Source organism: Planococcus citri, chromosome 3 (genome assembly GCF_950023065.1).
Source record: "Planococcus citri chromosome 3, ihPlaCitr1.1, whole genome shotgun sequence".
Taxonomy (NCBI): Eukaryota; Metazoa; Arthropoda; class Insecta; order Hemiptera; family Pseudococcidae; genus Planococcus; species Planococcus citri.
The window spans coordinates 80,729,376-80,744,394 of record NC_088679.1 but is presented as its reverse complement, the minus strand read 5'-3'; the positions used below and the strand labels follow the sequence as shown (position 1 = coordinate 80,744,394).

At 36.2% G+C, this 15,019-nt stretch overlaps 4 protein-coding genes across 7 annotated transcripts in view; 2 read left to right on the top strand and 2 right to left on the bottom strand.

The window, feature by feature from the left end:
* Positions 1-2,945: 2,945 nt before the first annotated feature.
* On the top strand, positions 2,946-4,676 carry LOC135839713 (18S rRNA aminocarboxypropyltransferase). Its single transcript, XM_065355861.1, has 5 exons — positions 2,946-3,285; positions 3,497-3,666; positions 3,759-3,972; positions 4,046-4,219; positions 4,308-4,676. The coding sequence occupies exons 1-5, from the start codon at positions 3,144-3,146 to the stop codon at positions 4,391-4,393; spliced, it is 786 nt and encodes a 261-aa protein (XP_065211933.1). The 5' UTR covers positions 2,946-3,143; the 3' UTR covers positions 4,394-4,676.
* On the bottom strand, positions 4,668-7,212 carry LOC135839714 (nucleolin-like). Of its 3 annotated transcripts, none has more exons than XM_065355862.1 (6): positions 7,165-7,212; positions 5,898-5,999; positions 5,504-5,821; positions 5,270-5,410; positions 5,072-5,184; positions 4,668-4,999 (listed from the first exon to the last, which is right to left on the bottom strand). In XM_065355862.1, exons 1-6 carry the CDS (start codon positions 7,195-7,197, stop codon positions 4,969-4,971), a joined length of 738 nt encoding a protein of 245 aa, XP_065211934.1. In that variant the 5' UTR covers positions 7,198-7,212; the 3' UTR covers positions 4,668-4,968. The 3 variants fall into 3 exon arrangements, with proteins under 3 accessions (XP_065211934.1, XP_065211936.1, XP_065211937.1); XM_065355864.1 differs by lacking the exon at positions 7,165-7,212 and adding an exon at positions 6,319-6,480; XM_065355865.1 differs by lacking the exon at positions 7,165-7,212 and adding an exon at positions 6,241-6,259.
* A 289-nt stretch (positions 7,213-7,501) lies between these two features.
* On the top strand, positions 7,502-13,257 carry LOC135839712 (ankyrin repeat domain-containing protein 54-like). Its single transcript, XM_065355860.1, has 7 exons — positions 7,502-7,792; positions 7,862-7,925; positions 8,002-8,121; positions 8,194-8,341; positions 12,393-12,508; positions 12,581-12,696; positions 12,801-13,257. The coding sequence occupies exons 1-7, from the start codon at positions 7,697-7,699 to the stop codon at positions 12,984-12,986; spliced, it is 846 nt and encodes a 281-aa protein (XP_065211932.1). The 5' UTR covers positions 7,502-7,696; the 3' UTR covers positions 12,987-13,257.
* Positions 13,258-13,285: 28 nt separating this feature from the next.
* LOC135839709 (sphingosine kinase 1-like) overlaps positions 13,286-15,019 on the bottom strand; it is a 33,025-nt gene continuing 31,291 nt past the window's right edge. For both annotated transcript variants that reach the window (XM_065355857.1, XM_065355858.1), the window contains exon 9: positions 13,286-14,144. In XM_065355857.1, coding sequence (XP_065211929.1) covers positions 13,941-14,144 — 204 coding nt within the window. In that variant the 3' untranslated portion in view covers positions 13,286-13,940. The remainder of the gene's footprint in view (positions 14,145-15,019) is intronic.

Below are 15,019 nucleotides of genomic sequence, written 5' to 3'. Positions count from 1 at the left end.
AACCTCCAGTAGATTTTTGAAACTTGAAATTTCCCCAAAATTTCATCAAACTGAGATGGAGAGTCGAAATTCATTTAGCAAACTAGTTTCATTTCAATACGTTACGAAGTTGACTGCTGGTGGATTTTCAAGTCGTTTTGGAGCCTTCAGCGACTTTTTGAAAGGTTGTATGACGTTTTTTTGGAAAATTGAAAATTTCCTAAAAGTAGCTGGAAGCTTTAAAACCATTTGAAACCCACATGTACTCTGCGAAGTAAATTTCAGCTTGTCAACTCCATTTGATAAATTAATGTTGGGGAAATTTCAAGTTTTAAAAATCTACTGGAGGCTCCAGTAATTTTCAAAAAAGTCGCTGGAGGCTCTAAAATGACTTGAACCCACCTGAAGTCGTCTTCAGAGGGTGTTAAAATTGGAGTGTAGAGTAAAGGAGGAGTATCGATAAGGCCATTTTTTGCCCCCAGACAGTTATCGACTGAACATTGAACCACTCTTAGAAGTCTTAGATTGTTGTAATAAATGCCCCAAATACGAATCCGTGGTTAGTTGACCCAAAATGACCATTTTTTTGGGGGCTCCAGGGGTTCCCAAACTTGCGAATAAAAAAAGAATTTTTTGGAACCACTGAGTATTATTTTCAAAAACTTTTTTAGCGTAAAATATCTGCTTGAACCCAATTGAGCTTTTTTGGGCCAAATTCTAAGATTTTACTCTTCGAAAAAACGTTAAAATCACGTTTTCATGATTTCGACGAAGTAAAATCTCAGAATTCGGCCCAAAAAAGCTCAATTTTGAAAGTTACTGGTAAAATCGAGTGTAAAATTATCGAGCTCTTGCTGGTGTGTTCCAAATGTAAATTCTTCAATTTATTTGAAAAAATATGCATAATCGCATTTTTCAGGGGTGCCCAAAGTGAGGAGCTCTAAAAAAAAAAAGGGTTCAAAATAACGAATATACAGGGAGCTTAATTAAATTTTTTCACCTAGGTAATTGAATATATGCCTCAAAACGTTACGTTTGGCGCAAATCTCAGGTTTCCAGCTATCCAGGGGTTCCCAAAAAATCCAAATTACGAAAAATTGAAAAATTGGATTTTTGAGTACCAGCGAAAATTTTTATTGAGCTGAAAATTTGGTAGGACGGAAGTCTTTCAAATACAAATGAACTGTAAATAGCTTTTCAGCGGGGTTCAAAGGGGTTGGTTCAAAATGGTGGTTCCAAAATTTTCCAAAAATTAACCCACCCCCCATTTCTGCCCTCGAGGGTCGAAAATGGAAAAATTGCCCCGTATCATGTTTAACGGGTTCAAGCAGATATTTTACGCTAAAAAAGTTTTCGAAAATAATGCTCAGTGGTTCCAAAAATTCTTTTTTTTATTTTTATTCGCAACTTTGGGAACCCCTGGAGCCCAAAAAATGGTCATTTTGGGTCAACTAACCACGGATTCGTATTTGAGGCATTTATTACAACAATTTAAGAGTGGTTCAGTCGATAACTGTCTGGGGCCAAAAAATGGCCTCATCGATACTCCTCCTTTCAGCTTCCCATCCCATCTCCATCTGATGAAATTTTGTGAAAATTTAAAAGTTTCAAAAATCTGCTGGAAGCTTCAGTAATTTTCAAAAAAGTCGCTGGAGGCCTTAAAATGACTTGAACCCACCAGAAGTCGTCTTCAGAGGGTGTTAAAATTTGGGTGTAAAGTAAATTTCAGCTTTCCATCTCCATTTGATGAAATTTTGTGAAAATTTAAAATTTCAAAAATCTGCTGGAGGCTTCAGGAATTTTCAAAAAGTCGCTGGAGGATCCAAAACGACTTGAAATTCACCTGCAGTACTTCGTAGGGTATTGAAATTAGTTTTTAGAGTACATTTTAGCTTTACAACTCCAATTTGATGGAATTTTGTGGGAATTTTGAGTTTCAAAAATCTGCTGGAGGCTCCAGAACTGCTCAAAACGGGTTAAAACAGTTTCCAATCGATTTGGCATGTCGAAAATAGGGTATATCCCAAATTTCAGCTTTCTTGGTCAATTTGGTAAAATTTGGATTTTCCCCTCATTTTTGGCCTAAATTCGATTTTCAAAAATTCACCAAAAATCGAAAAACCCACTTTAGCACTTGAAATTTTGACAGGTGATAAATTTTTGCATGATCTTTCGATCTAGCTTTGTAAAGTTTGAAAAATTTCGTGCAAATCCTATGTTAAAACGCAAAATCTGCGATTTCCGCTGTGGATCACAATATAAATACGAGTATATGAATATTTCTTAATATTGAGAAAGGTGTGAAGTTCATTTTCTCCAAAAATACTTAAAATTTGTGGAAATGTGAATTTTTTCCCTTAAGGTTCTCTTCCCAGCAAAATTTTGCGTTGTCATGAGAACTAATTCTAGACATGTTACAAGCGAATTGGAGACAAAGACATCTGTGGCTCAAAAAAATCTGTAAGGTGCTAGCAATGGAGAAGTGGATGGTTGAAATGGATTCGTCAGGTCCAAATACGTCCAAATTTGAGAGGGGTTAGTTCATGGTTTTTTGAGATTTTCTGATTTTCAGTTCAGCAATGTTAAAAAAAAGTGTGATGAGGCCGAGGCCGAGCCGCCGAGGGTAGTTTAGTTTTCGTCTTTTCGAGTAATTCCAGGTAGTTAATCATTAATTTTGAACTTGAATACGTCTTTAAGCAATGGTTTTAGGATACCTGCCTGAATCTCATATTCAAATTTCTGGAATTTCAAATATTTCAGCTATTCAATTTTGCCTCCACTCCAGAGTTGCATTGCATTTTCGAATGGTGAGGGACTGAGGGTGAAGGAAGGGATGACCGTAACGTAACGTATTCACCTAATCAACTTTAGCGTGACAGTCCGCAATGGAAGCTCTACCCGAAACGAAAACGAAACCTGAAACAATGATCATCCAAGTTCACAACACAACAAAAATTAGGAATGATAACTGACAGAAAATTGATAACATGATGGAGAAAATTATAGAGAAAATGGTTCTTTTCAAAAAATAGTGAAAATACTACATTTTTGGTGAATTCCCATTTCATAACGCACGCTGCATCTGCATTACTACACTACAATGTAATGTAACTTATTTCTTGTTCAGTGTTACATTTCCGACTGTTCGAAATTATTTTCTTATTATGAATCGAAAATGGAATCGTGGTCACAAGAATGATCGTAAGACAAAATCCAAATTTGTAAAATTCAACGAAGCAGTTGAACCTACTTGCGAGCCCCTCGATTCCTCGAATCCATCGAAAGAAGATGATTGTGATAGCGATGGTGAGCTGTGTAATTAGTAGTTTATTCCTTTAGGGAGCATAAGGGGGTTTCGATGAATCAAAAATCTCTTCTCAGAACTAACTCTCAAGCAATCGTAAACGGGAGCTTAAGTAGTACTTTTTCTCTCTTAAAACGAAGAACAACATACTCGAGTATTTTAAGATACCAAATTCTATTATTTGTTGTAATGCTCTCGTGTTTTATTTTGAAGGCGACGAAAATGATGTTGGTAATATCCCATTTACCGTAGCGATGTGGGATCTGAAGCATTGTGACCCGAAAAAATGCACCGGACGAAAATTAGAACGACTCAAGTTGATCAAATCTTTGAAATTGGGTCAACGGTTCAGCGGTATTGTTCTGTCGCCGATGGGTGAAAAAGTACGTTTTTTTTTCGTTAACCTTACGAAACTGAATGTTTGTATTTTAGCTCGAAAATCACATACCTACGAATACTCGTTTTGATTATTTAGTGCGTTTCTTACGAAGATAGAGAAATAATACTGAATCACGGTATCGCTGTTGTGGATTGTTCGTGGGCTAAGATTGATCAAACTCCATTTTCGAAAATGAAATCACCTCACCCCAGATTGTTACCTTTTCTAGTAGCGAGTAATCCTATCAATTATGGGAAACCTTGTCAATTATCTTGTGTCGAAGCCATAGCCTCTGTGATGTACATTACTGGTAAATAAATTAATGTTCGTTGAATTTATTTCCATGTCGGTGAAATCTTTCAACACATGTTCGCTTGTTTTAGGTTTTCACGAGTTCGCTGATTATTATTTAGGCAAATTCAAATGGGGAAGCAGTTTTTATTCTTTGAATGAAGATCTTCTAAAAAAGTACTCGGAATGTTCCAAGAGCAGCGAAGTCGTACGAGTTCAAAATGAATACCTCAAAGAAGCGCAAGATACTAAATACGACAATCGACGTGAGGTTTTCAATATCTTGAACGAGTACATAACTATTATTCTCATTACAAGTATTGCGAAGATTAATTGCTCATTTTTCACTTGTAGATGCCGTTCCTGATTATCCTGATAGTAATTCTTCTGACGAAAGTGATTTGGACGAAAGTAAAGAATCTGTGTCGGACGCTCGATGATTTTTCATTTTCAAAATACGAATGTTAATTTTGAACGCATCCTATAAAAGTCCATCAATGTTCGCCAGTTCGTCCTAATATCATTATTTTGATTTTATAATATTGTTGTCTTTAAAATATAACTCGATGTATTGATACGTCGTGAATTTCTATGTGCTGAAGCGCATCAGAATTCTCTGTTGCATTACCAATCGTGCGAATGAATCGTCACAATATGTAACTTTGAGAGTATGCCTATCATAGTTCTGTTCTATGGAAAAATAAATTCTTACAATCACATTAATATATAGTTTATTTAAAATTTCAATCAAGCGGAAATCAGAATACACATTATTATCAAAATCAAATCTTAAAAAGTAATAAAAGCGATTCAGAGAAAATACAGAGAATACTTGTAGAGTAATACTAAAATCATAATATTGTATTGACCAAAAAAACAAAAATGCAAAAATTAATGTTCTACTCTGTAGCTGGCTGTTGTTTCGAACATGGAATTCTGAATACACTAATCTGAAGTCGGTTCATATTGATACAATATGTATATAAATCCTTAAAAGTAACACGGCCACACTTCTCTACTCTGCGGAAGTAATAGGAGTTTCTTCCCTAGATAACAAAATGAAAATAATTACACACTGACAACTTCGTCTCGTTCGATTCAAATCCTTAATCGCTTACTTTTGGATTAAATCTCTTTGGAATTCCACGATGTGCTCCTTCCGCGTTTGTTGTTTAAATACTACAGTAGCAGGATAATATTGATCTTTGTTGCCTGTGGTCCAACCGGAGTACTACGAGCACATGAAAAACACACATTGCCATTTAAGCCACAAAATCGACAAATAATCGCAAGAATTTCAAATCGTCAATACTTACAACAGAGGTATTCTTATATAACGTTTTATTATCCTGTTGGAAGGGAATGTACTTTTGTAACAACGCTTTGCCATCAATTTTCCAAATTGGAGGATCGCCACCGCTGTTGAAATCCGATTTCAACACAACAAAAGCTCCGGACTACATAGAACCACAAGACCATAATATTATTGTAAACGTAAACGTTTGCGTGATTAAAAAAAGAACACGACTGAAATAAAAATGAAATCTTACGCTAAATTCTTTCGGCGTTTTGGTGTTTCCTTCATTGGTTCCTTCCTCTTCTTCGTCCTCTTCCTCTTCTTCTTCGACTTCCTCATCATCCAGTTCTTCATCCTCTACTTCTTCTTCGTTCAAATCTTCGTCATCTTCCTCTTCTTCTTTAGCCTTGCCTTTACCTTTTGGACTTTTACCTTTAACGGGAGTTTTAGGTTTACCGGCTTTCTTTTTCTTAGGACTGTCTTCCTCTTCGTCGTCTTCTTCGCTGGAACCTTTCTTCGATTTCTTTTTGGTAGCGCCTCGTTTGCCGGTAGACTGTCTTTTGTTACCTTTCTGCTAGGCGAAACGCACATTGATTAGAACCATAAAGCGTGATACATGGTAGAAACAGAATCATAAAAATACTCACAACAGGAGCCCATTCTTGATCGGAATCTTCTGGTAATTCTTCGGGTTCGTCAACTTCAAACTCGTTTTCGGAATCTTCGTCGTAATTTTTCTTCTTCATTATCTAAAACGTTAAGGAAATAAATTATATGCACGAGTGAAAACACATCGACCAAATAAATGTACGGTCAAGCGGGAAACACAAATAATTATGAATAATCAACAAGAGGATTTCGTAGAACCCAAATCACAAAATCTTGACAATTCAAACGATGAGTAAGTTAAACCGCGATCATGATCGTAAGATGAACATATCGAATGTGAATTCAAGATAAAAACACGACTCTCTGTTCTAAAATCAATACCTGGTGATTCTCAAGAAAATCAACTCGGAAGCAGTTTTGAATGAGAAATTAGGTGACGAATACAATCTATATACTTACAAAAGGATATTATTCACGATACACAAATAATCAAGTCCAAAATTAAACCGCACAGTAATCGGATTTTTAACTTTATTAACAAAGAACTGTCAAAATGGCGGTCTTAAAGTAGAAAAAAACGAAACGACGCTACAGAATTTCTGAAGAAAAGCAAGGAATGGAGTATGGATTCAAATTCAATGCGATGGATTTCGTTTTCTATGGTGCCGGCTTTTATTTATAGGCTTTGTACATGTATTTAAACAATGGTCACACGGCATCAGTCACACAATCACGCACGGTCATTCAACGTGACCGTACCGTTACCGTTAGCATTCTTGGCGTTTCGGTTATGGTTAGGAGGTTGTGGATGGCGGAAACGATAGACCATAGAGTCCGAACGGCTCCCGTGTGCCCGTACGTATGTATATACGCGTATACGTGCGCGCGCGTGGGGGGGTAGTTTTCGTCCATGTTTCACAACTTGTAAACAGTTAAAAAACGCAATCCGGCAAGCTGCCTCCGTGGCGGCATAGCTATGGTATCGGATTGCTGTGCAAGAGGTCTTGGGTTCGATTCCCGCGTCCGGCACAAATTTTTTCAAAATTTTTTTTCGTGATTTTTATTTTTACAAGTTGAATTTTTACAGAAAAAGTAATTAAATTATTTTTTTTTGCTTTCAAACAATGAATAAATGTATCAATATTATTTTTCGAATGATATGCCGAATTAGGCGAGGCGAAGCCGAGCCGTTTAAAATTTATATTTCATTCGATGAGCATTACTCCCCTTGGTGAGTTCAGACGGAGGCTGGACATTTACCGTGTATGTAGCACTTGCGGTTGTTTATAAAAAAATTGTACTCACCGAGGCCGAAGGCCGAGGGAAGTTAACAGACATAGTATGAACAACAAAGCGACCCGCGCAACCGAGGCGAAGCCGAGGTGAGCGGACACAACGCCCCCCAACACTAAGGCCAACACTAAAATTTTACTCAAAAAAAAAACTCATCAATAGGCTAAATCGTAAGATACGACGTATTCAATTGTACTCGCGTCGCGAGCTTTGGGAGCCGTTCGGACTCTATGGTCGAGCGGTGGAAACGAAACGGAAACGCTTCGAACCACTACGAACGGAACTGAAACGTATCAGTCGTTTGTTTATTTTTTTTTCGGCAGCAAAACAAAACCACAGATGATGATAAGATTTTTTGATTAAAATCAATTTTGAATTTTGAACAAATTTTTTGAGATTTTCGAAAATACTTGTAAAGTTTAATTAGATTAGGGTTAAATAGATTAATACTCATCCCATTTGTAAATTGTTTATACTGGTGCACCAAATTGCCTACATTTTTACTTCTCATTGGAATCGTGAATAATGCAAAAATCTGAACGATATGGATAACGATGAAGTAAAGAATTGCGATATTGTTTTCCCCTTACCTTCGACTTCCAGGATTTCTTCGCAAGCTTCTGATTTGGATAATTCATCGGTAAGTATTGTTATTCGATATTCACTATTCTTAGTATATTGTGATAACAGCGGTGTTTTGTTTTCGTAGCGAGAAGATCGATTTTCATTTCTCAGAAAATACCCAAACATCACGAGTCCGGTCTATGAACTACGTAAGTGAAACTGTTCACCGAACTTACGTGTATTAATTTCAATCGTTTCAAAAATTCAAAAGTGATATCGTTGCAGATGACTTTACTGGCAAAATTCGTGCAAAACGGTTTCCTAATCGTTTCAAGCTTTCGCTCTCGTCCATAGATGAAGTAGTGTATCAAGATATCGGAACGTTAGTTCTCAAATCGAATCAAGGTAATATTTAGCTCCAGTGTGTTCGTCTAACACGCATTTCTCCGGTAATGTAATTTCGAAATTATTTTTCAGTTCGCCATCTATGCAAAGCTGTTCTGACAAATCAACTAGGTTTCGTTTCCACCCTTTTAGATCACGGAGTATCGCCCAATTGTTTCGATGAACACAGACGCTCTCCTTTACATTTGGCCGTCAGTAAAGGCTATTGTGAAATGGTCCAGTAAGTTGGATATGATGTGCATTCAGTCAAATGGTATCGAGCATTTTGAACTTGTATGTACGTGGCATTTTCGTTGATGTCGTATCCGATCAACCCGGTGTCACGTAGAAGATCCTCGATGCCATTTGACATTCCTTATGTGTGTAATGAGATACATAATGTATAGCGAATCATTGGTGTACTGTACACTGTACGTACATATGTATATAAATCGAAGTGGGTACCTACCGAAAAAAGTAACTATTTGCATCGAAAAGCATCGCTACAGTTTTGCTAGTAAATTAACGTACGAGATTACGTGTATACAAAATCGACCACTATTTTCCACTTCGGATGAACTATTCCGAAAAGAATGTAATCCATTGTTGAAATCATTATAGTCCGGCATATGACAATAGGAGTAACTGCACGCCCCACCCCCCGCCGATCCTCCGGGACAACTTTTTTCTTAAAGGGGACATCCTAAGCAACATTTTAAAGCAAAATTAACCAAAAAAAAAGTGAGCCTTACTTACAAAATAGCGGCCATTTTGATTGACAGGTCAGCCGAAATCGCAGATTTTGCGTTTCAAAATAGGACTTGCACGAAAATTTTCAAACTTTACAAAGGTAGATCGAAAGATCATGCAAAAATTCATTACCTGTCAAAATTTCAAGTGCTAAAGTGCGTTTTTCGATTTTTGGTGAATTTTTGAAAACCGAATTTAGGCCATAAATGAGGGGAAAAATCAAAATTTTACCAAATTGACCAGGAAATCTGAAATTTGGGATATATGTACCCTATTTTTGACATGCCAAATCGATTGGAAACGGTTTCAAACCGTTTTGAGCAGTTCTGGAGCCTCCAGCAGATTTTTGAAACTCGAAATTCCCACAAAATTCCATCAAATTGGAGTTGTAAAGCTAAAATTCATTCTAAAAACTAATTTCAATACGCTACGATGTACTGCAGGTGAATTTCAAGTCGTTTTGGAGCCTCCAGCGACTTTTTGAAAATTCCTAAAGCCTCCAGCAGATGTTTGAAACTTTAAATTTTCACAAAATTTCATCAAAATGGAGATGGAAAGCTGAAATTTACTCTACACTCCAATTTTAACACCCTCTGAAAACGACTTCAGGTGAGTTCAAGTCATTTTAGGGCCTCCAGCGACTTTTTTGAAAATTACTGGAGCCTCCAGCAGGTTTTTGAAACTTTAAAATTTTCACAAAATTTCATCAAATCGAGATGAAAAGTTGAAATCTACTTCGCAGACTACATGGTGGTTTCAAATGGTTTTGAAGCTTCCAGCTACTTTTAGGAAATTTCAATTTTCCAAAAAACGCCATATAACCTTTCAAAAAGTCGTTGGAGGCTCCAAAACGACTTGAAATCCACCAGCAGTCAACTTCGTAGCGTATTGAAATTAGTTTGCAGAATGAATTTCGACTCTCCATCTCAGTTTGATGAAATTTTGGGGAAATTTCAAGTTTCAAAAATCTACAGAACATTTTAAAGCAAACTTGCCAAAAAAATAGTTGGCCTAACTTACAAAATGGCGGCCATTCGAACTTTACAAAGGTAGGTCGAAAGATCATGCAAAAATTTATCACCTGTCAAAATTTCAAGTGCTAAAGTGGTTTTTTCGATTTTTGGTGAATTTTTGAAAATCGAATTTAGGCCAAAAATGAGGGAAAAAATCAAAATTTTACCAAATTGACCAAGAAAGCTGAAATTTGGGGTGTACCCTATTTTCAACATGCCAAATCGATAGGAAACGGTTTCAACCCATTTTGAGCAGTTCTGGAGCCTCCAACAGATTTTTGAAACTCGAAATTCCCACAAAATTCCATCAAATTGGAGTTGTAAAGCTAAAATTTATTCTAAAAACTAATTTCAATACGCTACGAAGTACTGCAGGTGAATTTCAAGTCGTTTAGGTTCCTCCGTCGACTTTTTGAAAATTCCTGAAGCCTCCGGCAGATTTCATCAAATGGAGATGGAAAGCTGAAATTTACTCTACACTCCAATTTCAACACCCTCTGAAAACGACTTCTGATGGATTTCAAGTCATTTAAGAGCCTCCAACAACTTTCTTGAAAATTACTGGAGCCTCCAGCAACCTTTTGAAAGGTTGTATGACATGACTTGAACCCACCAGAAGTCGTCTTCAGAGGGTGTTAAAATTGGTGTGTAGAGTAAATTTCAGCTTTCCATCTCCATTTGATGAATTTTGTGAAAATTTTAAGTTTCAAAAATCTGCTGGAGACTCTAAAAACGAATTGAAATTCACCTGCAGTACTTCGTAGCGTATTTAAATTAGTTTTTAGAATAAATTTCGGCTTTACAACTCCAATTTGATGGAATTTGGTGGGAATTTCGAGTTTCAAAAATCTGCTGGAGGCTTCAGGAATTTTCATGAAGTTGCTGGACGAACCTAAACGACTTGAAATTCATTTGCAGTACTTCGTAGCGTATTTAAATTAGTTTTTAGAATAAATTTTAGCTTTACAACCCCAACTCGCTGGAATTTTGTGGGAATTTCGAGTTTCAAAAATCTGCCGGAGGCTCCAGAACTGCTCGAAACGGGTTGAAACCGTTTCCAATCGATTTGGCATGTCGAAAATAGGGTATATCCCAAATTTCAGCTTTCTTGGTCAATTTGGTAAAATTTTGATTTTTTCCCTCATTTTTGGCCTAAATTCGATTTTCAAAAATTCACCAAAAATCGAAAAACCCACTTTAGCACTTGAAATTTTGACAGGTGATAAATTTTTGCATGATCTTTCGACCTACCTTTGTAAAGTTTGAAAAAGTTCGTGCAAGTCCTATGTTAAAACGCAAAATCTGCGATTTCGGCTGTAAGTAAGGCCAACTTTTTTTTTTTTTGGCAAGTTTGCTTTGAAATGTTCCTTAGGGTGTTCCCGTTTAAGAAAAAAGTTGTCCCAGCTACTGCTTGGAAATTTCTATTCTCCTGAAAACGCCATGAAACCTTTCAAAAAGGTCACTGGAGGCTCTAAAATGACTTAAGTAAACCCATCTGAAGTCGTCTTCGGAATGTGTTAAAATTGGAATGTAGAGTAAATTTCAGATTTCCATCTCCATTTGATGAAATTTTGTGAAAATTTAAAATTTCAAAATCAGCTGGAGGTTTTAGAAATTTTCAAAAAGTCGCTGGAGGCTCCAAAATGACTTGAAATTCACCTGCAGTACTTCGTAGCTTATTGAAATTAGTTTTTAGAATAAATTTTAGCTTTACATCTCTAATTTGATGGAATTTTGTGGGAATTTCGAGTTTCAAAAATCTGCTGGAGGCTCCACAACTGCTCAAAACGGGTTGAAACCGTTTCCAATCGATTTGGCATGTCGAAAATAGGGTATATCCCAAATTTCAGATTTCTTGGTCAATTTGGTAAAATTTTGATTTTTCCCCTCATTTTTGGCCTTAATTCGGTTTTCAAAAATTCACCAAAAATCGAAAAACGCATTTTAGCACTTGAAATTTTGACAGGTGATGAACTTTTGCATGATCTTTCGATCTACCTTTGTAAAGTGTGAAAATTTTCATGCAAGTCCTATTTTGAAACGCAAAATCTGCGATTTCGGCTGACCTGTCAATCAAAATGGCCGCCATTTTGTAAGTAAGGCCAACTTTTTTTTGGGCAAGTTTGCTTTAAAATGTTCCTTACGATGTCCCCTTTAAGAAAAAAGTTGTCCCGGAGGATCGCGGGGGGGGGGGGTGCAATTCCTCCTATTGTCGTATGCTGGACTATTAAGGAAAAAAAATCTGTATCGATTTGAAAATGTTAGAAAGCCTTTTGGTGACCAAAACAGTCGTGAAATTTTTTGTCTCATTTCCAGGTGCAAATTATGCGCGGGGTCTTGAAAACGATCGGGACCTGTTTAAGAACTACAGCTCCCGTCGAATTGTTAAACCATCAATTTTGTTGCCCAATGTCATCAATTAGTCACTTGCCTACATATGTACCTAATGATTCGTTTTCCCGAAAGTCTGAAATACGTAAAATCCGAAACTAATGATTCAAATGCGTTTTTTGTCGATACCATGTGCAGGTTATTATTGGACAGAGGTGCTGATCCAAATATAAAAGACGGATTAGGAAATTCTTGTCTTCATTTAGCCGCTTGTACAAATAACGTTGAAATGGCGTTCGCATTAATTAAAGGAGGTAATGTCGTGTTTTATGGTCTAAATTTTGTGAAGTTGTTAATGCGAGCTAATTAGAATCGAATAATTGCAGGTGCAAGCGTGGATGCGGTAGATATTAGAGGCAGGAGCCCGGTGCAATTAGCTCAGTCCAAATTGAGAATTTTACAACAATCGCCCAACGAATCCATTAAAAGCAAAGTTACACAAGTAAGAAACGTTTTTTCAGAAACAATATTACCTACGTTTCAGGTCGAATGCAAAGTGCGAATAACGCGAATACTTATCGAATTATCGGTCACTTATCATTTCAGATTATCGATATGTTGCTTTTATACTTGGAGAAAGGATCAAAAACTCAAGTAAAAAACGACGAAGCGGAATTTCTATCAAATTTCCACAATCGTTTACAAATAAGTAACACGCCTGAAAAACTATCCAGTGAAATCGATAGTCTGCGAAAAATGTTAGATCAAATGGAAACGTTGTCTCTTTCTTGAACGAACGCAAGGTACCTACGTAAAATAATCGCGCTAATTTTGATTTTGAAAAATGAAGCAAGGATGGTTGACCATCATCGTATCACATATCCAATTGACGTATTGCGCCAGAACATTAAACAAGGGTTATTGTATTGTGACCATGAGGCCCTTTTTGTTGACATTGGTGTATGAATATATACATACACGTGCAATACGTGCATACAATATATGTATGATTTGTTTACGATTTTTATAAACCATAAGTATATTATATTGCTACTTCCTCGAATGTAACGTGTTTAATTTCATACCATAGGTAGGTAAATAACTCCGTTTATTCAAGTTACAAAAACAAAACAAAAAAAATTTGTTACAGGTAACTCGATGCGTATGATTTTTCAACGTTAAAAATAAATGAACAATGAATTAGATGACGTTTTAAATATACTTATAGGTAGGTAGGTATTTAGTACTTATAGTACGACAACAGCGTCAATTGTCTGCCTAAATTGCGTATGGAATGGTAACTCGAAAACATATTTCGTACGTATTCTATCAGTTTCAATCTTATTCGAATCAACAACAGCCAAAACAATAAATGTTAGATAATAATAATACTACTAATAATAACAACAAAAACAACAACAACCAAAAACAATAATTCGGTAATAAAAAAATTGAAAATGTTTGGTATCTCTGTGGTATTTGTACTTTGCAAGATGCAGTCCTTTTTGCATTTTCGTTTACGTTTCATTTTCAGACATATTATATCGAGCAGCACACTGCACTGCATAGGATCAGTTTGACGTTTGAGAAATTTTTACAAAGTCGTATCGAATGCGTAGCATCATTCATTACATATTACGTACAATGTACACGTAACTAGTAGCTGCGTATTGTTTTACGCTCACGCGTCATACGCTCGAATTTGATAAGTCGATAAGCAATACGCAGTACTTCGTAGCTACAAGTCTAAACTTCGGTTTGAGACCGATTGAGCATCGAAATGATTCCAGGAAACATCTCCGCCTGAATTGCCGAACTGTGTTCCAATATTTCTCCATCGACTACGATATGACTTCCTTTACATAGAGGTTCGAGCCGAAAAGCGAAAACAGGTATCATTTCGATTTGAGGTAATTTCAGATGATTTCCCGATGATAATCCGAGCAAAAACTAAAAACGCGAAAACAAAATTTATGTTAGATATTATGCAGGTATGCAATATATAAGCTACAGTATGACACAAAAGTAGTGCTCGGTGGATTTTATTTCCAAGTGGAAATAGCTAGAGAGATGAATGAAGCGGCGTCGAGTACGAAAAAATAAGGGCTCTCAAAAGCGACCTTGAAAATTTCAGGTCCATGCACAGGGATGTCCACAAATTTAAAAACCGGTTTGGTCAAAAAATTCAAACTAGTTTTTATTGACGCGATGTATTCTACACAGTAAGACGACCAAAACGTGATATGAATTATTTGAAACCGGTTCATTAATTTGCAATCAGTTAACAAAGAATACCCAAAAATTGTAGATAGAGAAAAAAGCTTGAAACAAAAGTTGTAGAGCGTGAAAAATTACACAATTCTATTCAATCACATTTTGAAACCGGTTCTCTGGTTCGCATTTAGCAACCAGTTTTTGACAATCCCCTAAAAATTAAAGATAAAGAAAAAAATGGAACATTGGTAAGTTGTAGAGTGTGAAAACTTGAACTATTTTCGCTAATCAGATCTTGAAACCTGTTCATTAATTCGCAGCAAGCCATCGAAAGTTACCTGGGTGCAAATTCATTGACCATTTTCAAACTCTGATCTGCAAAAATGGTTCTAATTTTCACACCCTACAACTTTTGTTTCATTTTTTTCCTCCATCTTCAATTTTTAGGTGATTGTCAAAAACTGGTTGCTAAATGCGAACCAAAAATGAACCGGTTTCAAAATGTGATTACAGAAAATTGTGTTATTTTTCACACTCTACAACTTTTTTTTCATGATTTTTTTCAATATCCACAATTTTTAGAAAATTTTAAATAACTGGCTGCAAATTAG